This window comes from Bombyx mandarina, chromosome 19 (assembly GCF_030267445.1).
Source record: "Bombyx mandarina strain Sakado chromosome 19, ASM3026744v2".
Taxonomy (NCBI): domain Eukaryota; kingdom Metazoa; phylum Arthropoda; class Insecta; order Lepidoptera; family Bombycidae; genus Bombyx; species Bombyx mandarina.
The window spans coordinates 3,125,975-3,143,167 of NC_143225.1; the positions used below are offsets into that span (position 1 = coordinate 3,125,975).

Genomic DNA, 17,193 nt, shown 5'->3' on the forward strand with positions numbered 1-17,193 from the left:
AAAAAAGGTGCTTGGGGTACCTAAAAGCACCGTTAATGGATCGAGCGGATCCGTAATGACGTGTTTATGGCGACGTCGACTGTTTTCCATTCATTCCACAGGATCGGGTATGATATCCCCTTAGGCTACCAGCAAATAGGTAGCAAAAAAAAGGACCGAGTTGGAAATAACATAAATATTCTGATGGGAGCTATTGTCAAATAACACAAAAGAATGTGTGTAATGGCTCTAACAACGTAATCGTCATCAACATTATTGTGAGCGAGTGTGAGAGAGATAGCAAGATGTATCCATTATATTCTGTTGGAATATTATTCGCGTATGAACACAATCAAATCAAGAAATAGTGAAGAATTTTTATTTCACCTATTTAGAGGAAGATATAAAATCGTGACGTAAATCTGAAAATAACCTTTTTTGCATTTGCCGGGATAATTAAAATAGACAAAACATCGATGAACTTTATTCTATGAGTGATATTAATTAATAATAATTAAGAATATCTATGATAGTGACATTGAATGCCGTTTAGACAGATTTGTTTCATTAAAACAATATCTTTAGAAATTGGGTAAATCAATTGAATTCATGATGGCATTTTGATTCGTAATCCAGTTGTTCCAACCAATATTTTTATTAATATCCAGTTAATTAGACAAAGAATGATTTATGAAATTTAAAATTGTCAACCCTGCGCGACGATGTTACCAAATCGGTCTTGCAATCCGACATTCACTAACGCAAATGTACTAATATCTTAGACTAACGTCCAACGCTACTTTGTTACGTTTGCATAGAAACAAAATTAGGCAACCCACATTACCGAGTTCAATAAATATACATACTACTTCTTCTCCATCGCTCCCTCATTGCTGAGGATCGTGACCCCGTTTTAGCTTGTCGACTGTCAGCCTCCATCGGTTCCGGTCAGTTGCCTGGTGTAATGCAGCGCTAAGTGGTCCGCTGGTTTGCTCGGAGATCTGGTCGGACCAACGTTTGGGGCTCCGGCCTCTAGGACGCTTTCCTTCTACTTTCCCAGTGACCATCAGACGTTCCAAGTTGTCTACACCTCATACATACCACACCATCATTTATTATTTTGATTCCGAACATTCTTTCGTTAGTTTAAAAGTCACAAGATTGTAATCTGTGGTTTATGCTTACGTAAAGTGTGTTAGAAGTGGCGAAAATATTTTTACCAATCGAAACGCAGATAAATGCGTCTAGATATTTTATAATTATTGTTCTTCTAGTAATCAATGTTGGTCCGACCAGATCTCGGAGCAAACCAGCGGACCACTTAGCGCTGCACTACACCGGGCAACTGACCGGAACCGATTGAGGCTGGCAGTCGACAAGCTGAAATGGAGTCACGATCCTCAGCAATGAGGGAGCGATGGAGAAGAAGAAGAAGAAGTGATCAAAATTCGACCGTAATCACGGAAAAATCAAGATTGAAATCCATTCTACATAGTGCATTTCTTCTTTTGTTTCGTTATTGGCTCTAAAAAAATATAATTTACCGCACAAACATTAAATCTAATGAAAGTAACAAAAAAAAGCTTTATTCCAACCCTAACTAAGTGCTCTTTACATAACAAGCTTCAAATCTGACTCGTTTTAAAACATTAAACATTAATTTATTTAGCATTGATATTGCTTAATTTGCTGTCGTTACTCGATAATCGATTATCGATGTAAAACGATTTCGATCTATCGATTCGCATTACTCGCCTGTCAGTTGTGAACTTCTCTCCAAAACGGGAACGCTTTAAGTGACGTTCTAAGCTGTTAATGTTTAAATTGTTTTGTATTTTTATTATTTCGTTATGGCGTTCGTATGAAGTTTATAAAAAGATTGATCGATGAACTAATGAACTCGACTCGATGTTATAAAACTGAGTTCAAAGCAACATTCTAATAAACATAATAAATATGTTGTACAGTAAGAAATCGTCTTTACACCGCTCTTTTCGAAGGAAATACCCTAAAGATACCATGTAAGCCTTAAGAATAATCGGGGACTCTACTATGGCAACCAGAAACAGAAATACATACTTATATACGTTTAAATATACTAATATACTAGCTGAGTCCCGCGATGTTAACCGCGGTGGTGATGCCGCGAACAACAATTGAAAGCTAGTCTAAAAAAAGTAGCTTATGTTACTCCGTATATCATCAGCTACTTATCAGTGATTGTCTCGTTAAAATCGGTCTAGCCGTTCCAGAGATTAGCCGAAACAAACAGACAGACAGACAAACAGAACGACAGACAAATTTTTTTTTAAAATTGAAAAAAAAAAGCATTTAGTAAAAAGTGATTATTTTATTATTACAAACAGTCACTCTAATTTTACTTATTTGTATAGAGTATAGATTAAGCATCCAGATAAAGAGAAATTATCTGTTCATCACACGAAGCTTTGCCCGATTTGGGAACCAAACACACGACCCTCGGCTCAGCCATCATTATCGCTAATTTCTGCATCACCAAGTGAGTCGATTGCTTTACGGTGCGCTTGAAGATTGCAATGGCTCTCAGACAAGGACACCGGTCATCGTCCTCGTCGAACCCGTCGTTTGCGACGAAGGGCTCGACGAGTAAATTAACCCATAGACACAGCCCACTGAGTTTCTCGCCGGATCTTCTCAGTGGGTCGCGTTTCCGATCCGGTGGTAGATTCTGCGAAGCACTGCGCTTCCTAGGGTCAGTATTAGCATCACTCCGGTTCGAGCCCCGTGAGCTCACCTACTAGTTAAGGTTACGCTGAAATAGCCTCTCAAGGCTATCAGCTTAGGTAGGGAGAAAAAAAAAGAAAAAAGACAAGGAAGCACAAAATATACCTCTAGGGATGAGTAACTTTGTGCTAGTGTTATTTGACAAAGTGAGTAAATGAAATAGCAATGACTAATTTCTTGATGTTCGACGCAGTGAGTCATCGCCCGCGGCAAGGCAGCTTGGGGGTCGAATCGAGTCGCGTTCACCTCTGATGACGAGAAATGAAAATGCGACGCTTAATATTATATATTTTAAAAGGCGGTATCGTCTAAGCAAAGTGACAGCATTTGCTTAAACCTATTTTTTTTAGTCGGTTTAAGTCGCCTTTGTTACTGTTTTTATATTATTTAAGAACTTTCGAATGCTTACAGTTATCGTGGTCAGAGGCGACGAGTACAAGTCGTAAGAGTTTTTTTTTTAAATAAATCTAATTCCCAGTTTTAATTTACACTATTTTTTGTATTAATGACTGGCGACCCGCCCTCGCTTCGCTTCGGAAACTGTAATTTATTATTGATTTCTCCACTATTTAATGGATGTTATTATACATATAAACCTTCCTCTTCAATCACTCTATCTATTAAAAAAACCGCATCAAAATCAGTTGCGTATTTTTAAAGATTTAAGCATACATAGGGACAGAGAAAGCGACTTTGTTTTATACTATGTAGTGATGATGCTGATGAACATTTATTTAGTGTTGACGGGATATGAGCTATTACGCCCTGAAAAATTCAGGCAAGTAATAACACAACTTTAAAAAAGGAATATCGCTAAAATGGCGTTTGTGTTTTTCCTTATAACAAAATATAGACAGATATCCGTTGTTTGTTATAAGTTATCTTTTTGTCTATTATCCGTTTGCTGTTGTCGAAAACGATCTTGATTGAATGTTAGTCTGAAATAAGCGAAACTAAACAATTAGTGGTAAGCAAAAACATGAAATCTAAAAGATACATGTTTTACCGAGAACTAAAGCACGTTCGGTGGAAGATCTTCCGTATGACGAGCTTTTTATATCTATTCACATTAACAAGACGCAATACTGCTTTGACTGTGGAAAGCTTTTCGAAAATTTGTTATCAGGCATCATCAACCCACGTTATTACTATTACGGTATCGTTAATTGGCGCCAATGAGATTTATCTTCGACTGTGAACGCACCATTTCTGGCCAGCCACATGTCGGCACGGTCTACGCGCCCGTGGGCAGCTCTATACCGCGTTTGGCTGCCCGCGGTTGAAACAAAAGCGAAACCAGTGCATTAATCTGTCGCAAAATAAACGCGATTGTAGAAAGTAGTTTTTGTTGCATTGCTGCGTCGTTTGTCGCAACTGGTCATGCTTGCGGCAAGGCAGCTTGGCGGCCGAATAGCAACGCGTGGATTGGATAACGTGAAAATACGCGCAGAACCAGTTTTATTGACAAATTTACTGCTGTGCTTATTTCTAGGCTGCAAATAAAAGAGCAAGTGAATTCCAACAGTGCGATGATTAGCTGTAAGCTCTTGGATATAGTATGTATATAGTAGCCATGTATAAAATAGAAGTTGAATATGTATTAGATTTTCTTTTTACGTTACTATCCGAATCAATCATGAATCGTCAGAATTATATTGAAAGAATTATACTCGTGAAAATTATCTTTGAGTCATACCGATCTTAGGTAAAAACCAATACAAATACGACGATTGTTTTTGAATTTAAATCAAAAGAGTAATATAAATACTATCACACTGCCCACCACCAGAGCAGAGTTCATCCACGCTACCTGAAACAACTCCGTTCATATCCATAGTGCACTTCCAGAGATCTTTTCTGGCGCTTACCATACGGCTTTGAAACAACGGCGGATCCAGGGGGGGGGTCATGGGGTCATGACCCCCCCTGAGCTGGTTCCAGGACTTAGGTGAACCACTAATTGAACATAATGATTTTATTTATATATTTTGTCACTATACAGATTTTATGTAACTAAATACCTTCAATATTTAATTAATTTAATATAATATAATAACTTTGTATGATGGCAAGCGTTTGGGAACGAGCGCATCGAAAATTTGACTATGTGACCCCCTCCTGGCGCCAAAGCTGGATCCGCCCTTGCTTTGAAACGAAAACCTCTCCGCAGTGTTTCCCGTATGACATGTTCTTCTTCAAACAAGGCTTGCGGAGAGTACTTAGCGGTAGGCAGCAGCCTGACTTTGCCCCTGGCATTGCCATCGTCCATGAGCGACGATAAGAAAAACAAAATGAAGTAAAATAAGTGGATCACAATCTCGCGTTATTATCTAAACTCTTAAGCTATAAACGAGTGACCTCAATCGTTTCTTTATTTCCTTTTGATGTATTAACTTATTGCCGGAATAAAGTCATTATTTTTCATATAACTTTGTGCGTTAATAGTTTTTTTTTACTCTTAAATAGTTGTAATAGACATGTCTGGTGTCGGAGTTTCAGACCAGAAATGTTCCTCTATTCTAGGAAAACCAAACAAATATACCTAAAGACCACACCATAAAAAGAAACAAATATGCACTATGACCTAATTTTTCTTTTTTATTACTTAGGTGGGTGGACGAACCCATAGACATCTACAACGTAAATGCTGCCACCTACCTTGAGATATGAGTTGTAAGGTCTCAGTTTTTGCAGTACGGCTGCTCCATCCTTCAAACCGAAACCTTCACGGCAGAAATAGGCAGGGTAGTGGTACCTACCCGTGCGGACTCAGAAAACGTCCTACCACCAGTAAAAGACCAGTAAAACCCGGGTGCTGGGTTCATCGTGTTGCCGAAAGAGGAGCTTAAAGAATTACAGGAAATTTAGGACCCTGTTGTAGGTTTAAAAGATCTTCAAAGGTTTCAGAGACATAAACACAGAATTACTGTTACCTAATATCACTTACCATAAACATTGTTAATATGATTCGGCATTGTTATGTAAGGAGGGAGGGAACGATACTGTTTTCTCACATCTCATCCACAGGACAGAAACATTTTAATATTGAAATTAGTAGGGAAACATTCACTTACCAGTAAGGACATTTCGGTGTTCTTGGGCATCATGGTGACGTCACCGGGTCGTACTCCAGGCCCGCAGTAAGGCAGGGTCGGTCCGCGGTTGGGCACGCGCGGTCGTGGGTCGTGGAGTGCCAAAAGAGCCGCGTGAAGCCGCGCCCGGGCGGCCGAGACACCACCGGCACCGCGCACTGCCGCTTCCACCACTTCCCCCACGTCTCTCTCCCATCTGACGGTACGGTACGGCTTATGTATTGTCAATTTATTATTTATTTACTTTTGTCAGTTTGTCAATGTTTTGTATTGATGATCACTTTGTTGGTGCAACTTAATAAATGAATAAATAATAAATAAATAAACTACGCAAATCGAAGTACTACAAAGAGGTCTAAGAATTTAGAACCTCAGCTTAAGGTTTTACTATAAACTAGTGGTTGCCAGGTAGTCCAAATTCGACTATAATTCATTTAAATTATAAGTCAGAACATTATTATGGATCTGCTGTCAAAGACTATCATAGACCTATATAATAACAATTTTCGAAATATTATCAATCTATTCTCAATTTTACCACAGACTTTAAGCAATAGCAAAAGCTTGAAATAAACAAAGAGTATAAGTAAGTGTGTGTGTGCCAAATACATGATAGGGTCTGTAATCTTTTTTCTAATGATTTAATGTATTTATTATGCATAATTTAAAAAATTCATTTTTATATATAGAGAAGATAGATTTTTCAAGAGTTATTTCTAGAGTAAGTTGAATATGTGATATATTTTGATACGTACCTGCAGGCCCCTAGGCAAGATCGAATATCATTCTTCAAGCTCCTCGAGAGGGTGCAGCCCGGACTGGCATCGGAATCCGAGCAGTTGTGAGATCCATCGTTCTTGTCAGAGTCGGAAGCGCGCGGCTCCGTTGCGAATGGTTCGTTCTTTGGTAAGCTTGGAGAGACGCGCCCGTGGCTGCCGGCGCCGCTCCCATACCCTGTCCAGATACAAGCTAAATCAACGCTTTTAAAACTGCTTCGTAATATCCAATCGTTGTGAGGTATTAATGTTCAAATTTTATAAGTTATATAAGCAATGTCTGCTGTGAATTATGCGTTCCGTCTGGTAGTCGGTTTCCTGAAATTACTGAGGTCCACGAGCGACAGTAACTGACCATTAAGATGTCGTTTGCTTTGTGTTTAGTGCGAGTTCTTAACGTTCTCGATAGCGTAAAAGTTAACTCAAATTTGAGTCGGAACGCTTGCCTACGTTTGCCGCTAGGGGCGCTGTAACAACTGACAACAAATTAGTTTACTTTAACGCTATCGAGAACCTTAAAAACTCGCACTAAGCGCACTGTTTTCAGATTTCAAAGCAAGCCATGGTTTCAAGAATTAAGATTGATATTTTTAGCAAACAACATAGGAAAGTTTAAGCTTTGAATTAATTGTAGGGCGCATTGTGGGCTCAGATGGGGTAGGCGTCTCTTGATTATTTCTATCTTAACTTATGTCGTTCGAAAGGACAGCCTTTCTGCAGTAATTTTTTTTGTATGATACTCTATGAATACTTTTTTATTTAATTAATGAACAACAGAAATAGAATCGAATAGAATTATATTTAAAAATCATAAACATATTGTTACGCGCTGAAGCTTGGGACAAATAAAAATGTGCTATTTGATGACAGATGGCGCTACTCGTTCCGGAATAACAATGTGAAGGCGATCCGACATATATACAATGAAAAAAATAACCTGATGATGTAGACGGCACTCGCTTCGGACTGTGCTCTGCTGAACCCACGCTTTCTTCCAGCGAATCCACAATTATGACTACCTCCTGTTCTTCTTCCTCCATATACAGTGGATTGGACCTGTAGATTAAATGTCGTGGTTTATATAATTTACTAGCGACCCTCCCTCACTTTACTTCTGAAACTGTAATTTATTATTGATTTCTCCACTATTTAATGGATGTTATTAAACATATAAAGCTTCCTCTTCAATCACTCTATCTATTAAAAAAAACCGCATCAAAATCCGTTGCGTAGTTTTAAAGATTTAAGCACACATAGGGACAGGCAGATATAGGGACAGAGAAAGCGACTTTGTTTTATACTATGTAGTGATTTTATTTGATATGTATTTCTTATCTATGTATCTTTGTATGTATTTGTATGTATGTATCTATGTATTTGTTTTGTCAATGTAATTTATAGCGTAGTGTTCATTTTACTCATGTCTACTGTAATTCTTTAAATTATCGCCACATATTAACTTCATCACAGCTACGCATTTCTTGAATCTTTCACTTCATCCACGAGGGTTAACTGGAAGAGAATGCCTGCATGGCGTTAAGTAAGCTTTTGTACACTATTTTGTGCAATAAAGAATTTTCTTTAATTCATTAAATACGAGCTTAGCAAGAATTATTATCGTTGTTCGACTCAACAAAAAACGACTAGGGAAACAATCATTAATTGAAAAAAGATGTGGTGTCGTGGGACACCAGGTAGGAACGAAGTAACAGTTCCTTCGGCTAATATAGAATCGACACAATTTGCAAAAAAAAAACGTGCTCAATTTTATGTTGGTTTCCTTGATTTTTCTCTTAAATTTTGCTGATTATTTTTTATTTAAGTACAGGAAAGTATTTAGGAAATTCAGTATTTTAGGGAATAATAAATTACGTAAAATAAAAAAAAAATCGTAATTCAAATTATCAATTAACATAACAAAATATGTCTCTTTATTTTTGTTTGACAACATAAAATTACATAGAAATAGAAATATGTAATTACAAAATAGAGAGAGAATGGATGAGAGAACGAAAAGAAAGAAGGAGAAAGAGAAAGGTATTATACACTACTCGCTTGTGTATGCGACTGTCGCGCCTGCGCACGTCTCATTTAACGGTTTTATTCCACGGACTTTTTTCCACGGATTTTTTCTTATGGTTTTACTATCACATTTTTTTCAGTTCGGTCGCGCAGCAAAATCCCTATCCCCTCCAAGCCTGCCGTAAGGAACTTCGTTCAAAAAACTTAATTCGGTACGAAGACGGCAAAATCAAAATGTTTTTCATTACATGTAACGTGTCTTGTCGTAGTTATAAAATTGCAATTCAAACAAACAGCCGTACTGTGTACTCTGTGTGAGTTTTTTTAACGTTCTCGATAGCGTAAAAGTTAACTCTTTGTATGCAGTTGAAATAATGCCCCTAGCGAATTAACTCAAATTTGTAGTATGCAGTTGGAACAGTGTCCCTAGCGGTAAACGTAGCCAAACGTTTACCATACAAATTTGAGTTAACTTTTACGCTGTCAAGAACGTTAGAAAACTCACACTAAGCTCACAGATAAAGGATTTTGATTGAAACACAAGAAAATTAAGTAGAATACAGTCTGGGTAATTAAGCAACCCTAATCTGCCGGGTTTTTTTTTTTTATTGCTTAGATGGGTGGACGAGCTCACAGCCCACCTGGTGCTAAGTGGTTACTGGAGCCCATAGACATCTACAACGTAAATGCGCCACCCACCTTGAGATATAAGTTCTAAGGTCTCAAGTATAGTGACAACGGCTTCCACCCTTCAAATCGAAACGCGTTACTGCTTCACGGCAGAAACAAGCAGGGCGGTGGTACCTACCCGCGCGGACTTACAAGAGGTCCTACCACCAGTAATTACGCAAATTATAATTTTGCGGGTTTCATTTTTATTACACGATGTTATTCCTTCACCGTGGAAGTCAATCGTGAACATTTGTTAAGTACATATTTCATTAGAAAAATTGGTACCCGCCTGCGAGATTCGAACACCGGTGCATCGCTCAACATGAATGCACCGGACGTCTTATCCTTTAGGCCACGACGACTTCTTCGGAAAAACCTATGACCTTAAAACCAGTCTCAACAATAACAAAAACCTCAAGCTATTTATCCTTTACGTAATCATAATTTATTATTGCATTACTACTGCAAAATGAATTTATTGCGTTTCTCGTTGGCTTTGTGATAAATATCTTAATTCGTACGCGTCATGCATAATATCTTCAAAGTCAAAGACCTTACCGAAGTCCATTAGAAAATAAGTAATAAGGAAATTGTACTTTACGTCCTTCGTATACAGTTTATAATTACTTATGATGGTTATCTGGAATTCTTATATGAATCAGTCTTCGGTGTTTCCATTGTTCGGTAATTTGTGTCCGATGCGTGGTCAAGCATATTTCAGGAAGTGTTGAACCGATACTTCTATTTAAATTTCCCTATAACTTATTTCTACAAAAACTATGGTAGTTTTACAAGCTTGTTTTGTATCTTTGTTTGTTTGTATACAACAGCCTCTTTGAACTTCAATTTTACGGCCTGCAAGTCGTCCGATTGAGTTAAAAATTTGCACACGCATCAAGGTCCGATAACAATACAATAATTTTGTTACTTCGCTCTAATATCCTAATTAGTATTAACACGATAAACAAATGATATTAATAGTTAGTTGGTTTTGCTGTTTAAGCGTGTTTTTTCTTAGTTGTTAAACTACATACATATATCATATCAAATCACAACTATTTTACATGAAATATTAGAGACTAGAGTTATCGGTGTTATCAGAAACATTTTTGTCGTTGATAACGTCTTATCAATCGACAAACACCGGCTGCACGCACGAAAAAGTGTCACGTTCCGCCTGAGCGTGAGCGTGCAAGCGAGAGCGCGGAACAAGCGATAGAGAGGCATGATCGGCCCGAGTGTTGGCTTGTGACACATTTATCTTCTCGCGTGACGTCACAGCTACTTCGAATAGTTCTGCTACTGACGTTATCACGTAGAACTATGGCCCGTAAATCGTATTTACAGGCAACCAATTAATTTCTTTTCTACTACATGCAATACAAAGTATACCAAAATTTTTGGACTTTCGTGATTTTCTGTCAGTTAGTATTCAAGATTTTTTTTTATTTTTTTTTTTGCTTAGATGGGTGGACGAGTGGTAGTGTTAAGTGGTTACAGGAGCCCATAGACATCTACAACGTAAATACGCCACCCACCTTAAGATATAAGTTCTAAAGTCTCAGTATAGTTACAACGGCTGCCCCACCCTTCAAACCGAAACGCATTACTGCTTTACGGCATAAATAGGTAGGGTGGTGGTACCCGCTACCCGCGCGGACTGACAAGAGGTCCTACCACCAGTAAAAATTTAATAAAGGCATCATATTATCGAATTGCAAGATCATACCTGAGGAGCGGTGGCGGCATATCATCGAGGGCTCGGAGAGGGGAAGGCGTCGGCAGCGCGGGCGGAAGTCGGCCGCAACCGCACCCTGCCGCCTCCCCACCCTCGCGTCGCCCTCCGCCCTGAAACACATGGGATACTTGTATCGTAAGGCAGGTGCAGAGAATTGTTATTGTCCCTATAGACGCAACCCACTGGATCTTCTCAGTGGATCGCGATTCTGATCCGATAATAGATTCAGCGTAGCACTGCTCTTGCTAGGGCTAGTATTAGCCAATTCTTTCAGGCTGAGCCCGTAAGTGCACCAAACGAAGCTGAATTTGGAATAGTCCCTTAGACTACCAACGATTAGGTCATCATCATCATTATTTCCTATTACCCTCTGCTGGGGTGTAGGGCTCGAATCAAATTTTTCCATTTATATCGGTCTTGGGCAGTCTGTTCTAGCTCCTCCCACGTCATGCTCAAGACATCTAGCTCCTGCTCCACCGAGCGACGCCAAGTTGTTCTGGGGCGGCCTCTCTTCCTTTTTCCAGACACTTTCCAGATCAGTGCTCTCTTTGATGGGTATCGGGCTTTCTCAATATATGAAAAAAATTGTTTGGTCGCCTTAACACCTCAACACCTTAGTCGTCCGTGACCACGAAAACTGTAAAGTACTCGAAACTTAAAAGTAGTTTTAATTATGTCTCCTTTCTCCTTTGTCGTATCACTCCTGTCAGAGCGGTCGTGACCGCCATTCAGCATCATTGCTGTGGGCCGATGTTATGTGCCTCACGAGCAATCGCCACTCCTTCGGGTTTGTAGTGAGTCTGGCATACTCATGCAAACAGCAAACTGCCGACTTGACTTGGTCGCATCGTATGGGCAAACTTCCACGCGGTCTAGTGCCTTCTACTTTGCCCTGAACGAGAAGGCGCTCTATGTAGTCATTTTACCTCGCCTGGACCTATGTCCAAAAATGATAGTATTTTTTTTTTTTTTTATTTATTTATAATAGTAAATGGTTTCATCTTTGAGTTTTTAGGGTTCTAAATATTCGTGTCCGGTACGCGTTGGGACAATAAAACACGAGAGGGAAACACCTAGCTTGGGGCGTTCAATGTGGAACGAGAACGAAAAGCATAACATAACAAAAAAATTACATCACAGTACAGTATAAATTAAAAGACTAAATTCAAATACGCCCATTTAATTTACAGTTCTAATTTATGAATAATTCATTCGTAATACGAGATTCACTAATTAATCCGTCATAAATTTGCGAGAGATAACCGAAATTAATCATTTATGTAAGTGAATAGTATATTATATATTAAGGAATACATTCACTTCCTGAATTTATTTGTTGTTATGTAAGATTTAAAATTAATATAAACGGCACGGTGGCCAATTCAAGGTTATCCAAGTGTGATAAGAAGTCAAGGAGGCTGTCTGTGCGTGGTTTGCATCTCCTTTTTTTTCCCTACCTATTCGTTGGTAGCTTAAGAGGCTATTCCAGCTATGCTTGGACGGGTAGGTCAGTTCACGGGCTCAACCTAAGAAAATTTGCTAACACTTGCCCCTAGAGATCCCATTCCACGACGCCCTTCATGCGGCCAATGATCGGAGGCGTTGGCGGGACATTTCAAGGAGCAAAATCCTGTCGATATATTATAATGGTCACGACTCTCAGCAGTGAGAACGACGCGAGGAGAAAGAGGGCCCTAGTAAGAGCAGCACTTCGCAGAATCTACCACCGAATCGGGAACGCGACCCACTGAAAAGATCCGGCGAGAAACTCAGTGGGCTGTGTCTATGGGTTAGTTCACTCGTCGAAATCTTCGTAATCGACGAGAACTGTGACCGGTGCTTGAAAGGGCGAAAAGCACCGAGAGTGAATCCGGGGATCCGACAAGACGTGTTTCAGGAGACGGCGGCTTTGCGTTGCCCCGTCGCCGTAGAATAAGGTGCCTCCTTACTAACTAAGAAAGTTCACAGAAGGTTCTTGGATCTACCATTCTACCCGTTTAGACCGCCACATAGACATACGTGTAGAATAAGACTTCAACCGGCTTTTCCAATTCTTAGAATCCGAACGCAAGACTGCTACTCAGCAGAAACAGGTTTTACTGGTGGTAGGACATCTTGTGAGTCCGCACGGGTAGGTACCACCGCCCTGCCTATTTCTGCTGTGAAGCAGTAATGCGTTTCGGTTTGAAGGATGGGGCAGCCTTTGTAACTATACTGAGACCTTAGAACTCATATCTCAAGGTGGGTGGCGCATTTACATTGTAGATGTCTATGGGTTCCAGTAACCACTTAACACCAGGTGGACTGTGAGCTCGTCCACCCATCTAAGCAATAAAAAAATAAAAAACAGTCAGGGTGGTGGTACCTATGTCCTATCACCAATAAAAGCTAAAATTACATTTATATGAAAAAGAATTTGTATAGATGTCAAAGATTTTGTAATTTTTGTAAGTGCTATTCTAGTCTCTACGGCATTTCGCAATTAACCGCTACAAAAAATATAATAACGGTTTGCGTGCCCTTCAAACTGGTACTTAATGAAAATGTGGCGCCAATAATATACGTCAATCTATTAATATAAGTTAATGTGGATTTATTTAATTCAATCACGATCGCTGCCTTTCAAACACTGAATATTGAAATACATCTTCAGATGTCGGCCATCAGTGCCAGAGAATGCTTACATTACAATCTTCATTAGATAAACATTAAAACCTCTTTCGTATATAATTTGACAGAAGTTTTTTTTTCTTTGTTCATGATTTGTTTTATTTAGCTAAATTATTTTTAATTTAAATAATTACCACTCAAACATATAATTTATTTTAATTTGCAGCTGAATGAGTTGATTTTCGCTGGTAATGCTTAGCCTGCTGTAAGTTAGTGAATGGAGTCCATAGGTAATCCGAATATACATAAATGTGGCCATATCTGATGTCGGCATATCTAAGACTTGATTGATAGGTCTACCTTCCGAAGGATACCACCCTTACTTTATGATAGTACGGATTAAAAATATGGCCGATCATTCAAATGTATTTTTTTCTATCCTTACTTAATATTAGCACTAGTGCTTGGAATCACAAAATGGAAATTCATTTTATATATTAAATTTTCTTTCTTGTTTCGTTAGTAGTAGGTAGTAATTTAAAAAAAATGTTAACAGAACCAATAGTTAATTTTATCTTTTTTTTTACTTCCTTCCTTGAGCGTCCTTCCTAATCCTTTTGATACCTATCAGGATTTTAGAGCGAAGCTATATAATCATTATAGGACCACCCGACGCATATGCTAAAGTCCATAAAACGTCTTGAATTCCGTGAAAATTACGTCCAAGAGATTCCGTTACATATAAAGAAACATGCCAAACTAATTACAAATATAAAACTCCGTATTATTACAATTAGAGGAGAAAAATGTACCTAGTTGTTCACTCTTTGCCTATTTATTATTAACTAAATATCGGTAACAGTGGTTTTATTGTTGACAGTGAATTTATTTTAGGTAATGTTGCCGTAATGTCATGATTTTTTTCTGTTTTCAAAAATTCAATTAATGCTATTGTTTGCCTTTAGGCTTTTAAAATTACTGAGCCAATATAATAATAAGCTAATGAAGTCATTCAAAATAATCATACAAGGATATTTGAATAATCAATATTGCCTGATCGTATTGCTATGAAATTGGTTGTTTAATTAATTGACTCGCGGTAAATCAATTATTGAACGTGTCGGTTTTAAGATTAGTTCAAAACAAACAAACTTCCAATTCAATGTTTGCTTAGCTTCTACTGGTATACGATTGGTTGGGCTGCATAAAAGAATCATGCGATTTATTACTGGTATTACAAACGCTATGTTGCAAGGCACCAAATGTGGTAAGCATTTGTCTATTGATCAGCTAAGACGCGCAGATGTTCATATGGCTCATTGATATCAAACAATCGCCAAAGCCGCTGGGAACATAAGAATCATGCCAATTATTACTGGTATTTCAAACTCTATGTGGCAAGACACCAAATGTGGTAAGCATTTATCTATTGATTAGCTAAGACGGGCAGATGTTCATATAGCTCATTTGATATCAAATAACTGGGAACATGCGTGCAAGTCATGAAATTTGCTAACCCCTTTTCATATTTACTTTGATGTTCGTCATTATAGTCGGTATACCACCATAGTCGGCTCTTGGCAGAGCAGTCGTGGTCATGTGGAATTCTTGTTTATTAAAGCCTTGTCAGATGTTTTCCATCGTTTGCGAACTGAGGCTTCACGCACGCACTCGATAAATGGGGTTTTCTTAAGGTCTTTCACCTGATCAATCCAGCACATGGGGCTTGGTTCACGAGATCTTTTACCATTGACCCTACCCTGAACTTTGATGTTACTTAAGGTGAAACAGAAATGTTGAGATTTTTTTATTTCATTAATCGCTCAATGACGTCGGAGCAATACTATAAGCACAGTCAAGTTCATACCTACCTCTGAGTAATGTACTAATCAATTTGAAGAAAAGGTTTTTAAACGAATACTGCTTGTCTTTGTATGATAATAATAATAATAAAAACTGGGAACAAATCAAGCACTGTCATCCGGCCCAAATTTAGGATTCCCTGTGTTATGGGTACCAGAGACTGATAAACATACTTATATATGTTTATATATACTTATATAGATAATAAACACTCAGACAAAGGGCAAACAAATCTATTGATCACACAAAATTTGCCTGGTGTGAGAATCGAACCCACGACCCTCGGCGCATTAATCAGGATCGCTAACTACGGCACCACCAAACCCATTCAAATATCACAGCAAATGTAGGGTTTAATAACGTTATTTAGGAAGGAAACTGAAGAAAAGCGCCTTTCCTGTGACGATAGGGAAAAGCAAATTGGTGGTTCGATAACTCAATAAGTTAGGATCTTGCTATTATTGTTTGTCTAATATTCACACTTTATTGACATCTCATCTTTTTCTCTACCTTATCCCACTTGGTGGGGTTGGCACTGCTTTTTTTGTTTTTCCATTCTCTTCTATCAGCCGTCATCTCAACACTCACTCCTCTCTCTCTCATATCGTCATTCACACACTCCATCCAAGTCTTCTTCGGTCGACCTCATCCCCCTCTACCTTGCACTACCATTTCCATACATCTCCTAGTCATAGTCTCCTACCCATCACATGTCCATACCACGCTAACCCTCCGTATTCACGCTTTATTGACATATTAATATTTTTTATTCGAATACTGAAGAAGTGTTCAATGAATTGATTCGTGATCGAATGATCGAACTAATGCTATTAACGCGTGACTGTACATTTCGAAATATAATACGATTGAGAAACGTAATTATAACGATATATCGAATTCAGATATCGATTTACATTCTATTCGAAATGTCAATACGCACTTAATATGTTTACAATCGGATTTTCGATCAAGTATCTTTTATAAGATGCCTTCTATTTGAGAAAATTATTTATAGCATCGTAACAAAGCCCAGCTTTTGTTGTAAAACCATCAATATCCTTATCATTATTATAAAATACATTATTGTTAATAATAACATTTTGACAATCAGGTTTGTCTATAATATGACATATGAATTTATTGCTGTACGTAGGTATAAATTTTTTCCACATTTTTGTAATACTCGCAACGCATATCTTATATTACCGCCTGCGACTCCTGCGAGCCCACTAGGGTTGTTCGCCATCTGCACTTCGGTGATTTCTTAATTCTTAGCACACTTTAAGACACAAACTCTAGTCTCTGTTTTTCAGGACAACGGCTGCCCCATCTTCAAAAACGAAACGCATTACTACTTCACGGCAGAAATAGACAGGGTGGTGGCGGCTTCGATTTTCGGTCTGCAGCTGGAATTTGGTACTGCCTGTATTTTGTTGTTGTTGTTCCATGGAGAGTGCCCTGAGGAATTGTATGAGATGATCCCATCATCTCGTTTCACCGACAGAGCGTCTCCAGAGATCTTTTTGCCATGTAACATCCAGCTTTGAAATGAACTCCCCTCTACGGTGTTTCCTAAGCACTAAAACAAGTCCTTCTTCAAACGAAGCTTCAGTGAGCACTTAGCGGTAAACAGAGCATTCGCTCTAACCCTGGGATTGCTGACGTCCATAAATGACGG

General features: G+C 38.6%; 1 protein-coding gene across 2 annotated transcripts in view; it reads right to left on the reverse strand.

Moving 5' to 3' along the window:
* The window catches only part of LOC114239481 (uncharacterized), a 44,739-nt gene that overhangs the window by 21,141 nt on the left and 6,405 nt on the right, over positions 1 to 17,193 (reverse strand). The window contains exons 2-5 of one of the 2 annotated variants that reach the window (XM_028169689.2): positions 11,034 to 11,152; positions 7,548 to 7,666; positions 6,590 to 6,788; positions 5,817 to 6,030 (exon numbers count right to left, since the gene is read on the reverse strand). In XM_028169689.2, coding sequence (XP_028025490.2) covers positions 5,817 to 6,030; positions 6,590 to 6,788; positions 7,548 to 7,666; positions 11,034 to 11,053 — 552 coding nt within the window. In that variant the 5' untranslated portion in view covers positions 11,054 to 11,152. Of the gene's footprint in view, positions 1 to 5,816; positions 6,031 to 6,589; positions 6,804 to 7,547; positions 7,667 to 11,033; positions 11,153 to 17,193 lie in introns of both variants that reach the window. The other variant, XM_028169688.2, reaches the window with a different exon arrangement.